The 21,567-nt window shown below is 47.3% G+C and overlaps 1 protein-coding gene across 5 annotated transcripts; it reads right to left on the reverse strand.

Annotated features, from left to right (window-relative positions):
* Positions 1–7,393: 7,393 nt before the first annotated feature.
* On the reverse strand, positions 7,394–19,805 carry snapc4 (small nuclear RNA activating complex, polypeptide 4). Of its 5 annotated transcripts, XM_047381595.1 has the most exons (22): positions 19,138–19,795; positions 15,952–16,065; positions 14,973–15,016; positions 14,758–14,883; positions 14,551–14,673; positions 14,041–14,178; positions 13,869–13,953; positions 13,587–13,668; positions 13,414–13,515; positions 13,189–13,261; positions 12,955–13,119; positions 12,714–12,864; positions 12,523–12,629; positions 12,299–12,393; positions 12,133–12,227; positions 11,959–12,050; positions 10,450–11,644; positions 10,112–10,416; positions 9,578–9,898; positions 8,508–9,300; positions 8,183–8,433; positions 7,394–8,003 (listed from the first exon to the last, which is right to left on the reverse strand). In XM_047381595.1, the coding sequence occupies exons 2-22, from the start codon at positions 16,061–16,063 to the stop codon at positions 7,719–7,721; spliced, it is 4,740 nt and encodes a 1,579-aa protein (XP_047237551.1). In that variant the 5' UTR covers positions 16,064–16,065; positions 19,138–19,795; the 3' UTR covers positions 7,394–7,718. The 5 variants fall into 5 exon arrangements, 4 of the variants coding, with proteins under 4 accessions (XP_047237551.1, XP_047237547.1, XP_047237550.1 ...); XM_047381591.1 differs by having other exon boundaries at positions 10,112–11,644; XM_047381594.1 differs by having other exon boundaries at positions 10,112–11,644; positions 19,017–19,795.
* Between the last annotated feature and the right edge of the window lie 1,762 nt (positions 19,806–21,567).

The following is a 21,567-nucleotide window of genomic DNA, read 5'->3' on the forward strand; positions in this document are numbered from 1 at the left end:
TTTTATTTGCAAAAATTTGAACATAATTTGACTTCTATTATTCTTAAAATGCACATTGTTTCCTCATAACCCCTTTTGTTTCCACTAGGTCTGTTTTGAACGCTTCAATTCTTTTTTTTTTATTCACCAAGAATCAATAAGGTGGTCTTAGTGGGTCCACCTTAAAGGTGTTGTCTGTTGGGTGTCATGTTATCATTGTCTGGTCAGTGAGGTTCATAAGTCAGTCAGAACCTTGGTCATTTGTTCTGTGCACATAATGTTTCATAGATCCAGCCTATGATTAGTCAGCAAAACTTCCACCTATAGGAGAAAAATTGATTGTTAATGAATGAGCTGCATTTCCTAGGAACACTGTCTTCCTCCTGGATGAGCATCACCTGTTGAAAAACTTTCATCATTGTTTGTTTCACATATTCAATCAGATCTTTATATTATATCAGTAGGTGAAGTTGTTAGTATCTCATGTAGACTGACATATAATGTTGCATTTGGAGAAGATCTCAGATTAAATAAACTTAGTTAGAGCTTCAATCCAAGTTCATTTTGTGTCTGCAGACTTTAGCCAATTTTTCTTTTCTTTCTTTTTTTTTTTATACATAAAGAGCAAGATTCAAAACATTTTCAAAAGGCAGATTCAAGCACACAATCACCATATTAAAAGGCTCTACTTCTAGAGAATCACTAAACTTCTGGGGTCCGGTTTTGGCCCGCGGACCTTGAGTTTGACACATGCAGGGTAGAGTTACAATTTTTTCAGACCTTTCAGCAGAGACAGACTTCTGCTGTTTGCAGAAGTTTTATCTTTGTTTTCAGGCAGCTGCATCTCTTTGTCAAGGTCGTTTCACAGAGCTGAAATTTAACTTCTCTCAAAGAGGAAAAATCAAGAATGCACACAATCTGAGCCAAATATGGAATTATTTCCCTGTAAAATGAATCTTTTGCATTTTATCATGATATTGTTGGTAGTATAACACCATAGAATGATTTTTAAAGCACCTGTTTCTCACTAATGCTTGCCTACAAAATCTTTTACTCTCAGATTACTTCTTTAACAACTCTAGTCATTGTTCACTGGGTTGTCCAGTTGGACAGTTTCCATGTTGTCCACATTGTCACCTCCTCTTTTAACTTCTTTTACCACGTCCTCTAAAACCATCTCTTAGTCTTTATAATTTGGGGCTACCTTGGTATTCTAACCTGGGATGGGTGGCAGTCCGCCCCCCTTTATTTGTTTTCAGTTAAGCTGAAAGTTTTTTCCTGTGCTTTTCTTAAAGCCTCAGTATTATGGCTATGTCAGTTAAAAGCTGCTCTTATTGTTGTTTTTTTAATTCATCTTTTTATTTTAATCTGTTTATCAACTGTGTGCACTCAGGGACTGAAAAGTCCCCTTTGAAATTATAATCTGGCAAGGTTTTTTATTGTCTCTTGAATCTTTTGAATGCATAATCTCCAGTTTAAGATCCCCGTGTAGTTTTAGGATTTCAGTGATAATTAAGTTACCTGAAAATCCGTATTTTTATGCCATCGTGTACATATTTCTGTTAAATCAGAGCTTTTTCTCTGTTCTTCCCCATTGTTCTTTGTTATTTTTCTCTTTTTAGTTTTCATTATTGCTAATTTTAGATCCCCTTGTAATTTTAAGACATCCTTTGTATCTAATTTGCCCAAAAACCCATGTTTTTTATTTTTTATTCCATCTATGACAGATCATACCTGCTCCTTTTACATAGTTCTCCATAAACTTTACCTCCCCTTCTAAGTCAATTAGTTTACTTTGTTTCTTCCCCATTATGTTTTATGTTAGTTTAATTATAGTATAAATGTCCCAGATAAAAGGTCACTGGCATGAGACTTATGGAGAGGACATTAACACGGCCTTCTACTGCGACTAATTCGCAGCGGTGTTAATTTTCTGGAATGAAATCCGACCTGAATCTCCAAAGTCACCAGTACGTAGTTTTAATCTGGGCAAAAGAAAACACAGGACTAGCAGAATCCTGCTATGATTCTATTAAAATGCTTAGTCCTCCAAACACACACAACACAGTCACACAGTTAGTTTCAGGTACCTTGTAATTTTTCTAAGTTAACTTGGTGTTATTTTATGAGCTCAATTTACTCCGTTCTTTTTACTTTTATAGCGCTTATTCTATTCCCTCGCAGGGGAATAACCCTTAGTCGTTTTATTTGGCCCCCTTCTTGGCGGGGCCCTACCTTAATTTGTCACTATTCCTTTCACGGTGGAATAAAACCATCCCAATGCAGCGTCCTTACCGGCGACGCACTACCAACGACTTTTAAGTACTTTTCTTCTTTTATTTATATAGCGCTTACTCTATTCCCTCTCAGGAGAATAATCCTCAGTCGTTTTCTTTAATCCCCTTCACGGCGGGATTGTACCAAATTTGTCACTATTCCTTTCACGGTGGAATAAAACCATCCTAATGCAGCGTCCTTACCGGCGACGCACTACCAACGACTTTTAAGTACTTTTCCTATGAACTGTATTTTAAAACTGTCTCACCTCGGAGTTGACTTCTTGGTGACTCTCTGGACCCTGTGAGAGTCACCCCGCGCAGAGGAAGGCAACAACCCACTGGCCAGGTGTGAATTCACACACACCGGGACTTTCAGCCACTCCGGCTAAAGGAGGCTGTGCAGCGGTGCTTCGCTCGACGTCAGGCTTCCCCCACGGATCCCAGAGTCACTGTTAAAGCAAAGAGAAATAAGGTTATTGAATTAATCCGGCTCGAAGGACCAATAAATGTTAGGTATTATTTAGTCAACTCAGAGGTAAGAACGATACAGTCAGAGTTACTTGTGACAAGGGTAGCCCACTTTGCAGTGAAACTACAAAGTTTTGACACCCTATCTCTTTATTTATATACACAGTTCAACAGACAGTTCAGACAGGGTGTATGTGTGTGAGACGGAAAGGAGGCTGGTTCACACAGAGATAACAATGATCTCACACACACAGGGAGGAAGGCATAGTGCAGGTGCCTTGCAACACAAGGTTTTTACATGAGTGATAACAAGTTTGTGCACCCATCCAACAGATATCGACTAGAAATAGTCGGGCTCGCCTCCACGCACAGCGTGTGCTCCGGAACCCATCTCCTTGAGAGGGGTTGGACTCTGTTCTACTCTGGAGTGGCCCACGGGGAGAGGCGGCGGGCTGGTGTGGGTTTGCTTGTTGCCCCCCAGCTCAGCCGTCTCGTGTTGGGGTTTACCCCAGTGGATGAGAGGGTCATATCCCTGCGCCTTCGGGTTGGGGAGAGGTCTCTGACTATCATTTCAGCCTACGGGCCGAGTGGTAGTGCGGAGTACCCGGCCTTCTTGGCGTCCCTGTCGGGGGTGCTGGATAGTGCCCCTCCCGGGGACTCCATTATTCTGCTGGGGGACTTCAACGCCCACGTGGGGAACGACAGTGACACCTGGAGAGGCGTGATCGGGAGGAATGGCCTCCCCGATCTGAATCCGAGTGGTGTTTTGTTATTGGACTTCTGTGCTAATCACGGATTGTCCATAACGAACACCATGTTCAAACATAAGGGTGTCCATCAGTGCACTTGGCACCAGGACACCCTAGGCAGGAGGTCGATGATCGACTTTGTTGTCGTATCATCAGACCTTCGGCCGCATGTTTTGGACACTCGGGTGAAGAGAGGGGCTGAGCTGTCCACTGATCACCACCTGGTGGTGAGTTGGATCCGCTGGAGGAGGAGAAAGCCGGACAGACTTGGCAGGCCCAAGCGCATAGTGAGGGTCTGCTGGGAACGCCTGGCGGACCCCTTGGCCAGGGATGTATTCAACTCCCACCTCCGGGAGAGCTTTGACCAGATCCCGGGGGATGTTGGAGACATAGAGTCAGAGTGGACCATGTTCTCCGCATCTATTGTCGATGCTGCTGCCCGTAGCTGCGGCCGTAAGGTCTGCGGTGCCTGTCGCGGCTTCAATACCAGAACCCGGTGGTGGACACCGGCAGTAAGGGATGCTGTCAAGCTGAAGAAGGAGTCCTATCGGCTGTGGTTGGCTTGTGGGACTCCTGAGGCGGCTGACGGGTATCGTGAGGCCAAGCGTGCTGCAGCCCGGGCTGTGGCAGAGGCAAAAACGCGGACCTGGGAGGAGTTCGGTGAGGCCATGGAGAAGGACTACCGGTTGGCCTCGAAGCGATTCTGGCAAACCGTCCGGCGCCTCAGGAGGGGGAAGCAGTGCTTCGCCAACACTGTTTATAGTGGGGGTGGGAGACTGCTGACCTCGACTGAGGACATTATCGGGCGGTGGAAGGAGTACTTCGAGGATCTCCTCAACCCTGCCATCACGCATTCCGTGGTGGAAACAGAGGCTGGGGACTCGGGGGTGGATGAGATCCGCCCTGAGTACCTCAAGTCTCTGGATGTTGTAGGGCTGTCATGGTTGACACGCCTCTTCAACATTGCGTGGCGGTCGGGGACAGTGCCTCTGGACTGGCAGACTGGGGTGGTGGTCCCCCTATATAAGAAGGGGGACCGGAGGGTGTGTTCCAACTACAGGGGGATCACACTCCTCAGCCTCCCTGGTAAGGCCTACGCCAGGGTATTGGAGAGGAGAGTCCGGCCGATACTCGAACCTCAGCTTCAGGAGGAGCAGTGTGGTTTTCGTCCCGGCCGTGGAACACTGGACCAGCTCTATACCCTCTACAGGGTGCTCGAGGATTCATGGGAGTTTGCCCAACCGGTCCCCGTGTGTTTTGTGGACCTGGAGAAAGCATTTGACTGTGTCCCTCGTGATGCCCTGTGGGGGGTGCTCCAGGAGTATGGAATCGGGGGCCCTTTATTAGGGGCCATCCGGTCCCTGTACAAGCACAGCAGGAGTTTGGTCCGCATTGCCGGCACTAAGTCGGACCTGTTCCCAGTGCATGTTGGACTCCGGCAGGGCTGCCCTTTGTCACCGGTCCTGTTCATAACTTTTATGGAGAGGATTTCTAGACGCAGCCAAGGGCTGGAGGGGGTCTGGTTTGGGGACCAGTGGATTTCGTCTCTTCTTTTTGCAGATGACGTGGTCCTGCTGGCCCCCTCTAGCCAAGACCTACAGCATGCGCTGGGGCGGTTCGCAGCCGAGTGTGAAGCGGCTGGGATGAGGATCAGCTCCTCCAAGTCCGAGGCCATGGTTCTCAACCGGAAAAGGGTGGATTGTCCTCTTCAGGTTGGAGGGAAGTTCCTGCCTCAAGTGGAGGAGTTCAAGTACCCAGGGTCTTGTTCACAAGTGAGGGAAGAATGGAGCGGGAGATCGACAGACGGATCGGTGCAGCTGCCGCAGTAATGGGGGTGCTGTGCCAGTTCGTTGTGGTGAAGTGAGACCGGTCAGTCTACGTTCCTACCCTCACCTATGGCCATGAACTTTGGGTCATGACCGAAAGAACGAGATCCTGGATACAAGCGGCTGAAATGAGCTTCCTCCGTAGGGTGGCCGGGCACTCCCTTAGAGATAGGGTGAGGAGCTCGGAGTAGAGCTGCTGCTCCTCCACATCGAGAGGAGCCAGTTGAGGTGGCTCGGGCATCTATACCGGATGCCTCCTGGACGCCTTCCTCGGGAGGTGTTCCAGGCACGTCCCACCGGGAGGAGGCCCAGGGGACGACCCAGGTCACGCTGGAGGGACTATGTCTCTCGGCTGGCCTGGGAACGCCTTGGGCTCCCCCTGGAGGAGCTGTCTGGGGAGAGGGACGTCTGGGCGTCTGCTGAGTCTGCTGCCCCCGCAACTCGGTCCCGGATAAAGCGGAAGACGACGAACGAAACGAACGATCTCAGGTTTCTGATTTTCTCTTTGTCAAGTCAAGTTTATTTATGCAGTGCTTTTCAGCAACAAGGCCCTCAAAGCGTTGTACATGAGGAAAAACATTACAATGATACAGAAAATCAAACACAGAAAACAAATCAAATGACATTAATAATCATTGGGAGTTTACTGGTTAGAGCTGGTTCTGATCCAATCTTTCTAATAGAGGTAATTAGCTCATGAAGTCCTCTGTGGTAAGAAATTCATCCTGTGCTAGAAGAAAAATGATCATATTAATCCTTGAGGTTGCTGGTATGAGGCGGCTATGGTCCCATCATTCAAATAAGCTGGATCACTGGTATAAAACAGTTTTAGTCCAAACTTTTTAAATACTAATGACCCAGACACGTGCATCATGGTAAGAAACCTTCTACTGCTAACTAAGGAGACTGGTCATTGAACATTACAGTGCCTGACTTGCTAGTTGAGGACTCTGGGTGGGTTCTCTCCTGCTTGGTGTTGGATAGTTTTGCTGCCGGTGGAACCAGGTTCCAAGTTTGGGCTGTACTAAGTGACGTGGCAGTAGTGCTAGGTTGGTGCAGTGGATGTCTTCCCATGTCTCATTGAGTCTCCTGTGCTTCGTTTAGGACTGTTGAGGTCAAATAATGCTATCACTGATATCCTTGCGGCTTCAACCTCTCCCAGTCCGGATGTCGTGAGAAAGAACAGATGAAGAGCAGGAAATTAAGATTAACACAAGTTTAATTTGGAAGATAATAAGTCCAATGATTTCTAATGCAAAATGAATATACAGAATAATGGAAAGAACGAAGATTACGTAAGGCCTTACGGAGAGATCGTAGGTTTCAGCAAAGCATGGCTGTCTTTACCCAGATGTCTGACTCATTACAAATGCCAGCCTATCTTATACCCTCACTTCAAAGCTTACCGACTGTGCCTTCCCCTTATGCCGTCTGGTGTAAATCAGCCAAGCTCCCTTGTGGCATCTATACCATGGCTAAAAGTCGACATTTATTGCTTTATTGTCCATACAACCAGCATTTACTGCTTGCAGTTGTTGAGAACTTCCTAACCTGTTTCAGCCTCGTTTCCTCCTGACTTCTGCTGTGATTCCTCCTCAAGGCTCACTCATGTTAAATCTCAGTTTAATGTTCCCACATGCAAACTAAATAATACTAATAGCATGAAATTACATGATTTTAATTCTCAACAGGACCTACCGATGTGTTGGGCGTATGGCTTCTCCGAGCCGGTACCTTGTGTCTGACTTCCTGGGGCTGCTGGGGCCTTCAGGACCAGTATAGTGAAACTTTGAATAATTAAGAACACCTTATCTGTGGGTGCCTCACCTGTTTAACATAATGAGGTGATTGGACCACAAACAACCACTGGCAACGCTGTGGGAGAACAAAGAGTTCATTCCCAAATAGCACACAGACCCAGTTCAAGAACAGTTTAGATAAGGAAATGTTCTTTGCATGTGGAAAGTAGCCGTGTTCAGGATCAGTCCAGATGGGAAGAATTATTACATCCTGCAGCTCTCCAGGTCAGCTTGACATTAAGGTCCAGAGTGCCGGAAACCTTTATGTAAGTTACAAGATTAGAGTAGATTGGTTGGAAGTTTTCACAGAAAGACTTTAATTAGAAAATAATTTTATAAAACTTCAAACATTTTATGACCATGAGCAGCAACTTCAAACATGTTTTAATGCAGCATATTTAGTTTAACCCAGTGTCCCTGAATGCATCTCAGCTCCACACCAACCCGTTCCAACGTCTCCCAGTTACATCCCAGATGTTCTGGGATTTCCTTCTCAGTCACAGAAAACTCACCTGAAGCTGAAACAACAAGGGTTCACTTACTTTATAACATTAAACATTTGAACTTTCAGCCTTTTTTCAGCTTTGAAACATAAAGTCACAAGTAGAAGAACCCGTTTCATTGTTCTGTAACAATCTGGTCTGGTCCAGGTTCCATGAATTGGTTCTGAAATGTAGGACTCCGATCTGATCCAGTTTCCACAGGCTGGCTTTGGTTTGTGACTGTCTGATTTGGTTCAGTTTGCGTGGACTGGTTCTGATCTGCAGTATTCTGATCCTGCTCAGTTTCCAGCAGTTGCTTCGGAAGAACCGGGTCTGGACTGGCACTGGGCCTGCTGATGATGCAGATCCCTGAGAAGTGATTGGCTGAAGCTGCAGAGTCGCCAGACAGCAGCAAAGATCTCTGCAGAAGAAAGAAGACTGAGTTTGATCCAGAACTGGATTTGATCAGAACCTTCTCAGATGATGTTAAACCTTCTGTCAGGTGTTCTTTTTAAAGTCTGACTTTATGTTCAGTCAGTGGTGAAATACTGACATCTGGTGGCAGTTTATGGTGCAGCAGCTCTACCTGTCTGGACTCACCTCCGCTCTCCTCCTCCTTCCTCTCTCCTGGATTTTTTTCAGCTCCAACTCCAGCTCCTCATCCTCGTCCTCCTCCTCCTGATTGGTTGAACAGTGTGGCTTCTTATTGGTGATTGGGTGGATGGTAGCCAGTAGCGCAGGGACAGTAAAGCATGACAGGAAGCGGGCCTTTAGCAGCTGGTAGGCGGGGTTTGAGGAGAAACGCTCCGCCACCAGCTGACGCACAATCTTCACCTGCTCCTCCTGCTGGTCTGCAGAGAGAAAACAAACACACCTGAGCTGTCTGAGCTAAGCACTATGGTTTACAGTGGGTCTGAAGGGCTACCTGGCTGCTCCTCAGCTGTGCTGCGTTCAGAGACGGGTTCGTCTGAGGCAGAGTGGGTCGGGTCAGGAGGGGTTCGGGGGCATCGATGTTTGTCTGTGATGTTCAAGAGCTGCAGAGACGACATTGTCAGAGACTTCTGGGCCTGCAAAAGTGCACTGAGCGTGCTCAGAGTGCTGACACATGGCGGCAAGTAGGGAAGGGCAGACCTCGCTCCAGGTATGGCCACGCCTCCTTTCCCGCTCAGCCAATCATGCACGGCCTCAGGGGGCTCCAGGAACAACAGGGTGGAGTCAAAGTGCACTCCGACCCTCCGCAGGGGAGGAGGCTTCATTGGGTCCACCTTGACCACACCTTTATAAGGCAGCACAATCTTAGGGGGAGGCAGGAGTGACGAGGTAGGGTTGAGATCATGTGATTGGATAATCGTTGGGAGGAGGGGCCTAAAATTACAGGTGGGTAGAATAGGTGAGGGTCGGGGCTCATTAAGGACTGTTGTAGCAGCTGGATTTAATCCAACAAGCTGTGAGCTTCCTGCTGTCAGGGTGGGCGGGGCCTGAGAAGCTAGCAGTGCATTGTTTGGTACCCTCACTTGTAGGGCAGGGGGTGGAGCCTGAACCAAAGGGACGGGCCCAGTCGAGGTCATGACCCACATGGACTGACTAGGAAGTAAATAAATCCCTGTGGTCTTATTCGGGGGTGGAGCCGGACAAATGGCGCTGTTCTTCGAATGAGACCTGCGAGCACGGCTCTGCTTAGGCGAGGAGGCGGAGCTTCTCTTGTTCTTCCCTTTTGCCTGGAAACAGAAACAGAAAAGCATCAGACTGAAGTCCTGACCAATCAGAGGTGGACCTGAATTTTCATCCCATTCTGATGTCAGCAGCTTTGTTCTGGAACATGAAGGAAGTTTCAGAGCTCAAAGACTCATCGTCTGACTAAACTGTAAATCTGAACCAGAGCCGGGTTCTGGTCCCAGTTGTTGTCCCAGTGATCCAGTCTGACCTCAGTTTGGTTCCCTCAGAAGAAACTGAGATCACTGATCAAAAACCTGCAGCCCGAACCTCCACCCTCACCTGGACCTCCTTGGATTCCCTGATCTTCGGAGTCAGCCTTCGAAGTCTCTTCCCGTCCTGGATCACACCTGTCCCTGCCCCGCCCACCTCCACCCGCCTCCTCTTTCTGCCTCCACTCTGATGAACGGTGGTTTCTGTGGAGGTGAGCGGATCAGTGGAAGAAGGTGAGAGTGATGTTTCAGGAACCCGAGGATCAGAAGGAGCCGCAGATAGGAGTGAGAAGGAGGAGCTAACTCCTGCATAGGGACGAACTGAGCCAACAGGTTCCGGTTCCTTTATCAAATCCGATTCTGGAGAACATGCTGTAGTCACTGATTTAGGCTGAAAGAAGAACCAAAGAGAAGTTAGAACAACAAATCACAAGAACATCCTGACCTCAAAGATCCTTAGTGGAAGACCTCAGCAGAACCACAGACTGGAGCTGCAGGTCCAGATAAACAGGTAGGATCACCTGGAGCCGTTTCCTGGTTCCGGCTGTTTAACTCCACAGTTTAAATGTGAAACCTCTTCTGCAAATAGGACTTTAAACCTTACCTTAGAATCCAGAACTGCTTCCTCCTCCTGACAGGATTCCTGGAGCTTTCCTCCTTGCTCAGAGTCACCTGGAAGAAGTCCATCAGCAGGTGCTGGAGTCCCTCCCTCACTATTCCTGTCCACACCTGCATTAGCCCCGCCCATACCAGCACTAGTCCCAACAGCAGGGATGAAGGTTGGTTGGGAGTTTGGCAGCAGAAGGTTAGGAGGTACAGAAAGAGACGCTCCAGCAGGAGCAATGTAGATGGAAGCAGCAGGAAGGAGGACACTTTGAGGAAACACCTGAGGAAACCTGTTAGGAGCACCTTGAAAGAGGAGCTGCTGGCTTTGAGGAGCACCTTGAAAGAGGAGCTGCTGGCTTTGAGGAGGACCTTGAAAGAGGAGCTGCTGGCTTTGAGGAGGACCTTGAAAGAGGAGCTGCTGGCTTTGAGGAGGACCTTGAAAGAGGAGCTGCTGGCTTTGAGGAGGACCTTGAAAGAGGAGCTGCTGGCTTTGAGGAGGACCTTGAAAGAGGAGCTGCTGGCTTTGAGGAGGACCTTGAAAGAGGAGCTGCTGGCTTTGAGGTGGCCTCTGCAGGATCGGCCCCCTCTGCCTGTGTTTCTCCTGCAGAGCCTCCTCAAGCTGCTGCAGCATCAGTCTGCGCTGATTGTCCTCCTCCTGCTCTGTCCTCCTGCTCCCCATTTTCTTCAGGAGTTCTGAGACGCGTTTTGGACCCAGCATGGTGCTGGTGGTCGGAGCAGCAGGCGGGGCCAGCAGGTCCACCTTGTTCTTCCTCTGCTCAATCATTTCCCTGCAGCCCAGCGTGTCCACGTTCATGGCCTGGAGGAGCGGCAGGAAGATGGAGGAGGTGGAGACCCCGCTCTTCTCCCCTCGCTCCCTCAGCTCATCTGCAGCAGTCTTTCTCCGGGTTTTGGGGATCAGCAGGTTCCCGATCCACGGCATGACGGCGGCCTGCAGCTCGTACTCCAGCTCCCGGCTGTGGGAGGGCGGCGGCCTCCCCTTCTGTCGGGGGGTGCTGAACTTCTTCTTCATGGAGCTCAGGTGGAGATGCAGCTCCTCGTATGACGCCATCAACATGGCAGAAGAGCTGTGGCGCTCCTCCCAGGACAGCTCTCTGGGAGGAGGTCCGGTGATGACGGAAGGTCCGGACCTTTCCAGCACGGTGGAGCGGACCAACTTCCCGTCTGGACCATCGCAGGAAGAAGGGAGCTCCACTGGCTTAAAGTTCAGGGAGGTGGAGGTTTGTGTCTTCTCAACTGGAATCCACTCCTCCATTGGGGGGATGGTGTACTCCTCCTGCTCCTCCTCCATGCTCTTGTCCACGTTCTTCTCAGAGTCTTCATCAGTGTCCATGTACTGCACCACCTCTTCCTCCTGCTGCTCCTCCTCCTCCTCAGTCATCTGCTCCTCTTCTTCCTTTTTGATGTTCAAGATTCTTCTCCGGATTTTGGCTTTGGCAGCTGCTGTCCTCTTCCTTTCTCCTCCTACTGCTGCTGGCGACTTGCGGGTCTTCTTGGTTCTCCTTTTCCTGTCCTGTCAGAGAAATGGAGATGATCACATCTTCATGCATCCATGATGCATCCATGATGTATCCATGATGCATCCATGATGCATTCACTGAGCGTCAGAATGATTCAGTTTTAGTTCTGTTCAGCAGTGAGCTCCTAGCAGCAGAAGACCTGACTGAGAACTTTGAGAACAAGGCTCCTTCAGAACTGGGGTTGATCTTCTGAATGAACATTTCTGATCTTCTGTTAGACATTAGAAAGTCTGATTTCCCAGCAATTCCTGCATTATCAAGCTAAGCTCTTGGACTTCAGTAAACCCAGCAGTGATGAGGACAGTACCTGAGCAGAACATCGGGTCAGTTTCCTCCACTGTCTCATACACTGAGCATCCAAGCGATGAGGGATCTCTGCGGCGATCTTCGCCCAGCGACCTGAAACACACCGACACTCGGCTCACATCCTCTCAGCGGCTGATTCAGAACATCATCATCATCATCATCATCAGAACCTCACCAACTCCATGTTTCTCCACCAGCTCCTTCAGCAGCTCCACCTCATGTCTCTCAAATGGTCCTTTCTTTATGCTCTTCTTCAGACAGTCCAGATACCTGCACACACAGACACAGTCAGAGGTTCACTGAGGAGCACCTAGACACTCTGTCCTCCTGCAGGTTCTCACCGGTCTCTGCAGGCCGAGTCCGTGCGTCCAGGAACTTCCAACCGGACCTTCCACCAACACTTCTCCCCATGACAAGACACGGCCTGCAGCAGGAGCTGAAGAGACAGATAGTTGGACAGAGAAGGAGACAGAGCATGAAACAGGTGGAGACCAGAATCATTCAACGCTGCTGAACCAAGATGGAGCAGATCTGGGTCCTTCCTCCAACTAAGACGGACTCATACCCGGTCCTCTTCTTTGGTCCACGGGCCTCTCTTCAGGCTCGGGTCCAGAACCTGGTTCCACCTGTAGATGAGCTGAGTCGGCTCACGACCTTCAATGAAGTAACTTACTGAAAGCAGATAAGAAGGACCGATCAGAGACCCAGACAGAGGGAGTGATGTCACAGCGTGATGTCACAGCGTGATGTCATTACTCTGCGTGTAAGGGATGAAGTTTCCGATCCTCATCTTCTGGACAAGTTCTCTGAGCTGATCATCTTCTTCTGGAGTCCAGCTGCTGCGTTTCAGAGAGTTGGAGACATAACGCTGGAACATCTGGAGACACATGAAGGCCGTCCTCCCCGTCTGTGAGACATGGGGGGGGGGGGGGGTCACAGAGAGAGGAAGTGAGACAGATGTCGCTTCTCCCTCAACCCTTGGTCCACAGCTCCTCACCTCCAACTCCTCTGCGATTCTTTCCCAGCGTCTCTCCTCGTTTCTTCTGCAGATTTCATTTAGCTGCTGCACCTCCTCGTTACTCCAGGGAGTCTTGTTGATGGATGGATGAAGGAAGTTCTGCCAGAACAAGCGTATGTCTTCTGCATCCTTTGTCCCTTCAAACTGAGGAAGAGGAGTAGACCTGAGCGGAGTGACCACCTGATCGACTGGTTGGTTTATTTAGTTACTTACATCGATGTTTGAGATCTTCTGCCAATCATGTTCTTCATATCTCTCACCAATAAGCTCCTCCTCGCTCTTCTTCCTGACCAATCAGAGCACAGAACCAGACAGAAGTTACCGTTTGATGATCAGCTCTAAGGTTCATCCATCAAGCTCTCGGTCCATGTCTGTCCTCTGTCAAAGTCTCCTACTCCAGCCCAACAAGACCAGGTCTCTCTCTAAGGCCCGTCTCACCTCAGCAGCTGGATCTCTTTCTCCAAGCTGTCTATCTGCTCCGTGAGCTGCTGTCTGTCTGCTTCCTGAGCTGAGAACAGCTTCTTGGTCAAGAAGTCCAGCCTGAGGGACACACAGAGACAATAAAGACCATCCAACTCCAACAGAGGACCAAGAAGAGCGGGTTCTGGTACCTGGACAGTTTGGGCTGCATCAGTCTCTTCAGGCGGTCTCTGGTCACCGAGTGGATCAGTAGAGTCTTGTGCCAGCTCTCCCCTGAACAGAGACAGTTTATTAAAGAACCAGTTCAGAACAGAACCAGCCCATGTCACACGTATCAGAAACGCGGCAGGTTTAATTAGAACCACATCAGAACCTGGCCGGGTCACATTTCTAATACATTAGTTTTAGAGAGGGTACATCAGAATCACTCATTTTATTTGAGGAGTTGAATCAGAACCGGGTTTTCCACCTACATCTTCTCACTCGGAGCTTCTTGTCATCTAGGCATCCTGTGACCTTCAGAGCCTTCAGCTTAGCCTCCTGATTGGCTGGAGGACCCTGGTCAGAACCACACAGTGTGTCATTGGTCAACTGCTAACACTGTATCTGTGTGTGTGTGTGTGTGTGTGTGTGTGTGTGTGTTACCAGTCCTGTCAGTCTGTCCTTGAAGTACGGCTTCAGGAAGCTGCCCAGGAACATCTTGGATGGATGCTGATTGGTCGAGGTGGGACAGTCTCTGGCGGACTCTTTGACTGGTCCAGAAATCTGAGCCTTTAGCTCCCCCTGCAGGCAGAAATGTCACTGAGCAGAGGGATGTGGACCTTATCTGGGCGACTCAGTTCTGGATACAGGTCAGCTCAAGTGGGCCAGACACAAGCATGCCAGTTGTTGGGCGGGTTACAGCCAGAATTAGCCCATGTTACCAATCAGCATTTAGTTTGAAATATGGCACAATATGTCGGCACTAGAACCGGGCCAGATGAGACCATTAGGTTGCATTTGAATTTGGGTTTGTTATGTTTGGGCCAGATGTAGCAAACTAGAGTTTGGTGTTTGGGTCAGGCCATCTCTGTTTCTTTAGAAGATGTTCTGGGTGCCTGTGTGTAGTTCCTGCATCCGGGCCACAACTGGACCACTTGGGGGGTCGGTCCTCACCTGCTGTTCCTGGTTATGAGTCAAGAGTATCTCCAGGTGGTCCAGCGTCTCTTGAACAACCTGCTGGTAGACGAGGTTGAGCTGAAGACAAGAGTCCACAGACGGAGACAGGCCAACGTCACTCTGTGGACAAAAACACACCAGGAGTAAAAGTCACACCTGAGGGGGACACTCATGAACCCAACCACTGACCCGATAGGTACCGACCTCGTCACTGGAGTTGCTGCTGTCATTACTGGACACACTGATTGGACTGTGGGAACCCAACATGTCCTGCAGGTTCTGAATCTCTGTCTGGATCTTCTCTCTCTGAGCCAACAGGTCTGCTGGACTCTGAACACACACACATACACACACTGACCCGTTAGAACCTCTGTGGGGTATCAGAGCTACACTGTGATTTGCTCGCTACTCTGTCTTACCTGTCCAACCTCGTCCTGCTCGTCCTCATTTTCTGATCCATCATCTAAGTACAGAGACACAACATCAGAGAGGACACCGACCCTGTTCCCACCTGGCACCAACATCCATCCTAAATGACCCAAACGGGCTCCTCAGACCATCTTCAGAGGTGTTACTTCATCAGTCTGTCTGGAGACACTGAGGGACCTTCCCAGCAGCAGAGTTACCTGATGGCTCTCAGTTAAAATACAGAATTGATCAAACCGTCACTGCTGCTGGATGATCTAAAGCAACCCATGGAAGTCCTCCTAAACGTTTCAGATCTTTAGACAGAGAGAACCTGAGCTCACAGAAATCATCTAATCAGGGACAAAAGCTCCGCAAACCAACTGGACCCTGTGTGAAAAATAGAATTATGCTCTTGTTAAATCATGAATTAATTTCACAGCCACAATCAGACCTGATTACTACCAGGACCGTAGAATCACAGAACCTGTCTGGCAGCATGAAGTAGACTAAAGGATCTGAAAAGGCAACAAACTGTGTGCCGATCTAAAGAGCTTCAAGAACAGGCCAGAAACAAAGTCTGGAGAAGCTTACAGATCCATTTCTAAGGCTTCGGGACACCAGAGAACCACCCTGAGAACCATGATCCACAAAGACAGGAAACATGGAACAGTGGAGAACCGTTCCACAAGAACCCAGAACAACATCTAAACCTCTGCGGGATGCACTCAACACTGCTGCTTCAGCAACAGAACAACTTACTGTGACTGATGGAACTATGGATTCTGCTCTCTAGCAGATCGAGTGGATCTGAGCTGGTACAGAAACATCAGCAGACCTGTTCAGGTTCTGATGGTGCAGCTAGCAACCTGCTCTGTGACCCATCTGTATCTTTATCTTCTGTAAAGATGCTGCCGAGGTGGGGTCACTGAGGACAGATTTAATACCGGGTCTTAATACCGGGTCTGAACAGAACCTCAGACAGACAAGTACCTGTCTCACTGCTCAGCAGGTCCAGCTCATTCTGAGTCACATCCAGACTGCGTTCCAGCTCCTCCACCTGTCTCTGGATCCTGTCCCTCTGAGCCGACAAGCTGTCAGACATGTCTGGAGGACAGAGAGACAGACAGGTGAGAGACAGACAGGTGAGAGACAGACAGGTGAGAGACAGACAAGTGAGAGACAGACAAGTGAGAGACAGACAGGTGAGAGACAGACAGGTGAGAGACAGACAGGTGAGAGACAGACAGGTGAGAGACAGACAAGTGAGAGACAGACAGGTGAGAGACAGACAGGTGAGAGACAGACAGGTGAGAGACAGACAGGTGAGAGACAGACAAGTGAGAGACAGACAAGTGAGAGACAGACAGGTGAGAGACAGACAGGTGAGAGTACAATGGTATGTGGCAGTCCTCCTGTGGTTGCTTCTGGTAATATTCTGTCTCTGTGCTGCTGGTTCTGTTGGTTTAATCTGCAGGTCCGGTCAGCATTTCCGTCCAGCATTAGGACCTGACCAGACTCAGCAGCTCGGTTTTGACACATTTTCTGGACAGTACTTTTGTTCTTGAGTGGTGTTGGCTAACTACTGTGTGATCGGTCAGAACTTTGAAGTGGGTTTGGTCACTACACACCCACTTCAAAAGCCAGATCCTTTAGTTATCAGGCTCCTCTCCTGTGGAACCAGCTCCCAGTTTTAGTCCGTGAGGCAGACACCCTGTCTACTTTTAAGGCTAGGCTTAAAACTTTCCTTTTTGATAAAGCTTATAGTTAGAGTGACTTAGTTTATCAGGGAGGAAGTCTTCTTCCCTCCCTGTTGGTTGGAGTAAGGGGGAGTCAGGTTTAGCCTAAACCAGCTCAGTTATGGTTGAGGTGCAAACACACCCTCCATTTCTGCTACCTGTATGACCCCTTCTGTTTTCCAATGGTTATAATCAGTCTGACAGAGAGAGGTATCCCAATCCTTGTGGTTTTTAGTATAACAAAGACCACCAGTGGGACCCTTTGTGAGGTTCCTTGAGACAACATTGTTGTAAATAAGCGCCGTTTAACTAAATAATCTGAACTGAAACTATCTGTGTAGTTATGCTGCTATAGGCTTAGGCTGCTGGAGGACATAACGACCACTTTCACCCTCTTCGCTACATTCTCATACTACTCTCCAATTTTGCATTATTTGCTGTTATTTCAGCTTTTAACTTTGTTCTCTCTTTTCTCTTCCTAGAAGCTACACCTGGCCTGGCTCTGTGTCTACCTGTGACACCTTTCTAGAGAGGGGCATCGTCCGAGCTTCTGCTGGTAACAACTTAATGCTCACCTTCTACCGATGATCCACATGGCCCTGTCTTTTAGTGTTTAACCCTTTCTCTCTCCTAGACATGGCTACTGACTGAGCTTCTACTGTAACTAACTCTATGTTCTCTCTTTCAGACTCTAACCTTGAAAACTGGATCAGAGTTTATCTGTTCTTTCTTTCTAGATGAAACGACTAAAGGAGCTACATCCATTAACATTTACTTTTCCTTCCCATAGAAAGTACTCCTGGATCAGTGCTTCTTTGTTCTCTTTGTGTCTCTGCTCTGTTCTCTCAAACCTCCAGTCGGTCGTGGCAGATGGCCGCTCACACTGAGCCTGGTTCTGGTTCTGCTGGAGGTTTCTTCCTGTTAAAAGGGAGTTTTTCCTCTCCACTGTCGCTACATGCATGCTCAGTATGAGGGATTGCTGCAAAGTCAACACCAGTGACTGTCCACTGTCTCTACATGCTCATCCAGGAGGAGTGAATGCTGCAAGTCACTGACTGGATGCAATCTGCTGGGTTTCCTTAGATAGAAAAACTTTTTATCCAATTTGAATAAATAACTGAATCTGACTGAACTGTTCAATGGTTACGATTAATAGGAATGTATGAACCTGACTGTTGTGAAGAACCTTGAGACGACATGTGTTGTGAATTGGAGCTATAGAAATAAACTGAATATAATTGAATTGAATTCAATGCTTCAGCCAACCTTCTCATTTCCTGTTCATGCTTGATGGGTTTCTGTCCTGCTGTCCTAAACCCTGTTCTCAACCATTGCTTCAGTTCAACATGCACTGCGCCTGTGGCATACGCTGAGTCTGTGTAAATGTTTATATTTTGTCGACATGTGTTGTGAATTGGAGCTATAGAAATAAACTGATTTGAATTGAAATATGAATGTTAGAATGAAGATATTGGAACAGACACTGTGTTGAAGATTATGGTGATGGCAAGGAGGACCTCCAGCCTGAATGACTCTGTGCTCTGAAGGAAAATGTTGAAGCATCAGTGGAAAAGCTGGTTAACACTTCAGTCCTTCAACATCAGTAAATGTTTCTCCACTGATTATTGAGAAGACTACAAATACTTTTCTACATACCATTTTATTTATATTTACTTCTAATACATTGTTATATTTTGAACTACACCTGCCTTGTTTCCTACCAATTAAAATCACCAGGGCTTTGAATCATGTTGGGCTTAACTTTATTGTTTTACATTTGGGATCTATTTCATAGGATGGATCTGGCAACAAAAATGTGTTTTAAAAGAATAAAGTAGACAAGTGTTCAGTGATACTCAGAAAGGTGTATTTTTGTTATCAGCAGACATCCAGAAATGATCTCAGATCAGTTTACATGCTGAGAATGTGGTTTATCAAGCCTTAATGTTTTTATGAATGGACTTTATACTGACGTGATTATCCTCTTATTAGGTCAACGCTGTCGGTTTGTTCACGTCTGATCCAATCTAAGAACAACAATAAAAACGTCATTTTCTGTTACAAACCACTAACTGAACGATTAACCAACGACCTCATCTTTAACTAAAGCAAAACTTCACTACTTCCAGGTCTAGTTGGTTAGAACTGAGGGGGAAACAACTGGTTCCGCTCTTCCTCCCGACTCAGGGATGCAGATTCTGTTGGGGATACGGACCTAGTCACGACACCTATTTAAGATCAGAACCTGCTAGAACCCTAGTCCTCGTGTCCTTCCTGAGTCCTAATGATGATGCTGGTTGGATGAACGTCTGAGCCTACCTGAGTGTTCAGGTGTTCTCCTTCCTTCGTCACTGGACGTGGATCTTCAGGTTCTAAAGGACTCAAGTGGACTACAGTTCTGCCTTAAGAACTGGGCCGAATTCTAGCTGCAGCAGCTTACCTGGACCAGTTGTCTCTGCTACCCTGCCAGTGTGTGTCTCTCTGTCTCCACCAATCACCGCCGATCAGTCGTTAGCATTTTACCCATCAAGCAGTGCGGCACAAGAAACGCCGTCTCGACGTTTCCTAGGTCGGATTCGGTTCTGGTTGCTCAGAACCACTAGCATGGATTGCCCTGTTTTGACTCTACAGTAACAGACAGGAAGCTGTGGATTACTTCCGGTTACTGTCCTATTTTTTTTTTTTACCTAACTTTATTAGCAACATAAACATAGGGGTTCCACTCAGTGGCGGCAACACGTCGGAAACACGTGATCTTTTTTCCTTCTTCTTCTTCTTGTTGTTTTGATAGATTGCATCCATGACTAAGGTGCGTACCGCCACCTGCTGTATCGGAGTATGTAGCCTAAACTATGTTAGATGGGATTACTTTATATCATATAAAAAAATCCTATAATATATTCCTATATTTTTCAGATTTTGTATAAAATCTTTCTGTGTTTCTTTTCTCTTTATTTTCATGACTATTTACATTGTAGATTCTCACCAAAGGTCAACAAAACTATGAAGAATATACATGGGATCACGTAGTATTTCAGATTCTTCCAAACAGACTCCCTTTGCTCTGATGACCGCTTTGCTCTCTTGGCGTGTGTGGCGCAAGCTCCACACACAGCCCCGCTCTAAGAATCCCCGCCGCACCCCGCTCCCCCACCACACAGTGCGCCGCAACGGCAAGGCAAGGGCCCTGCGCAGCGCCACCCCCGCCCACCGGCGCAACAGGGCAGACCCCACCCAGCACCGCACCCACAACCGGACCGCCGACCCCACACCATGATGGAACATGGTGCTGCATTTGATACAGTCGACCATAATATTCTCTTAGAAAGGCTGGAATATGTTGTAGGGATCAGGGGAAACAGCGCTAGGCTGGTTTAAATCTTATCTGTCTGACAGATTCCAGTTTGTTCATGTAAATGATAAATCATCTTTAAACTCCAGGGTTAATTGTGGAGTACCACAGGGTTCAGTACTTGGGCCAATTCTCTTTACTATATATATGCTTCCAATAGGTCAAATTACATGACTCCACCATGCCCCTGCAAAATCTTTGCATATGTGTTGCTTTCCCATGCTGTTTTTTTTTTTTCAATGTCTCAAAAAATGTTTTTACACCAGTGACTCAACTTCCTTTGTCAGAACTCAGTGATTGCTTAGTTAAATTTCAATGGATGCAAATGACTGTTATTATGGCAGTACAACTGCATTATACCACCAAACCCAAGGATCATTGGCTACAGTCCCATGGATTTTAAATTTCTGAATAATATGTGCAATTGTAGTCACAGCAACATGAAGCTGCTTGGAGATGGTCTTATAACCTTGACCTTTAGCATGATTGTCTATAATTTTCTTTCTAATCTCCTGAGACAACCCTTTTGTTCGCTTCCTCTGGTCCATGTTGAGTCTGGTACCATGTCACCAAACAGCACAGTGACTACCTGTAGCCCTATATACAGGCCCACTGACTGATTATAAGAATGGAGACACCTGTGATGCTAATTAATGGACACACCTTGATTTAACACGTCCCTTTGGTCACATTATTTTCAGGGCTACCATCATTTTTGTCCAGGCCTGTTTCATGAATTTATTTTTTTAAATAATTCTGTTGAAGCATATTTGAAAAGCAACGTCTGACTTTAATTTGTTAATTTTCATAGAATTTTTATTCATTATTACTTTTGTCAGATTCAAGTTATTTCTGTGACCGTTGTGGGTTTTTCTTTCATTAATCGACTGGTACCAACGATTTTTTCCACGTGAGTATCTTGTCTGCTCCCTTATTCCATTTTATACCTACATGGGCAGGTACCCAACCGAATCTCTTATCTATATGAAGCACCTGTAATTTAAATAAACTCTGATAAATGTCTAGCATTAAATCTTCTGTTAGATGGGCCGCTACAGAATCAACATATCACCTTATCTGGTCTAATCTTATAATAATCAACATCATATCGCCATATACACTAATGCCTGATCAGGTAATCTCTTCCCAATATTTCCATTCATTGTTGGTATGTGTATTCATATTCGGCCAAGAACTTTTCTCTAATGTAATCAGTTTCCAGACAGGCCTGTTTCCTTATGAACAGAACAAAGAATTCATTTTATAATAGTAAACACAATAATAACACTTTTAATCTAACAAACAAAGCTTTAAACTTCCACAATGGATGGATGAATGATGGATGGATGAATGATGGATGGATGAATGATGGATGGATGGATGATGGATGGATGGATGAATGATGGATGGATGGATGAATGATGGATGGATGAATGATGGATGGATGAATGATGGATGGATGAATGATAGATGGATGAATGTTGGATGGATGAATGTTGGATGGATGAATGATGGATG

This window comes from Girardinichthys multiradiatus, chromosome 12, assembly GCF_021462225.1.
Source record: "Girardinichthys multiradiatus isolate DD_20200921_A chromosome 12, DD_fGirMul_XY1, whole genome shotgun sequence".
In the NCBI taxonomy this organism is placed as follows: domain Eukaryota; kingdom Metazoa; phylum Chordata; class Actinopteri; order Cyprinodontiformes; family Goodeidae; genus Girardinichthys; species Girardinichthys multiradiatus.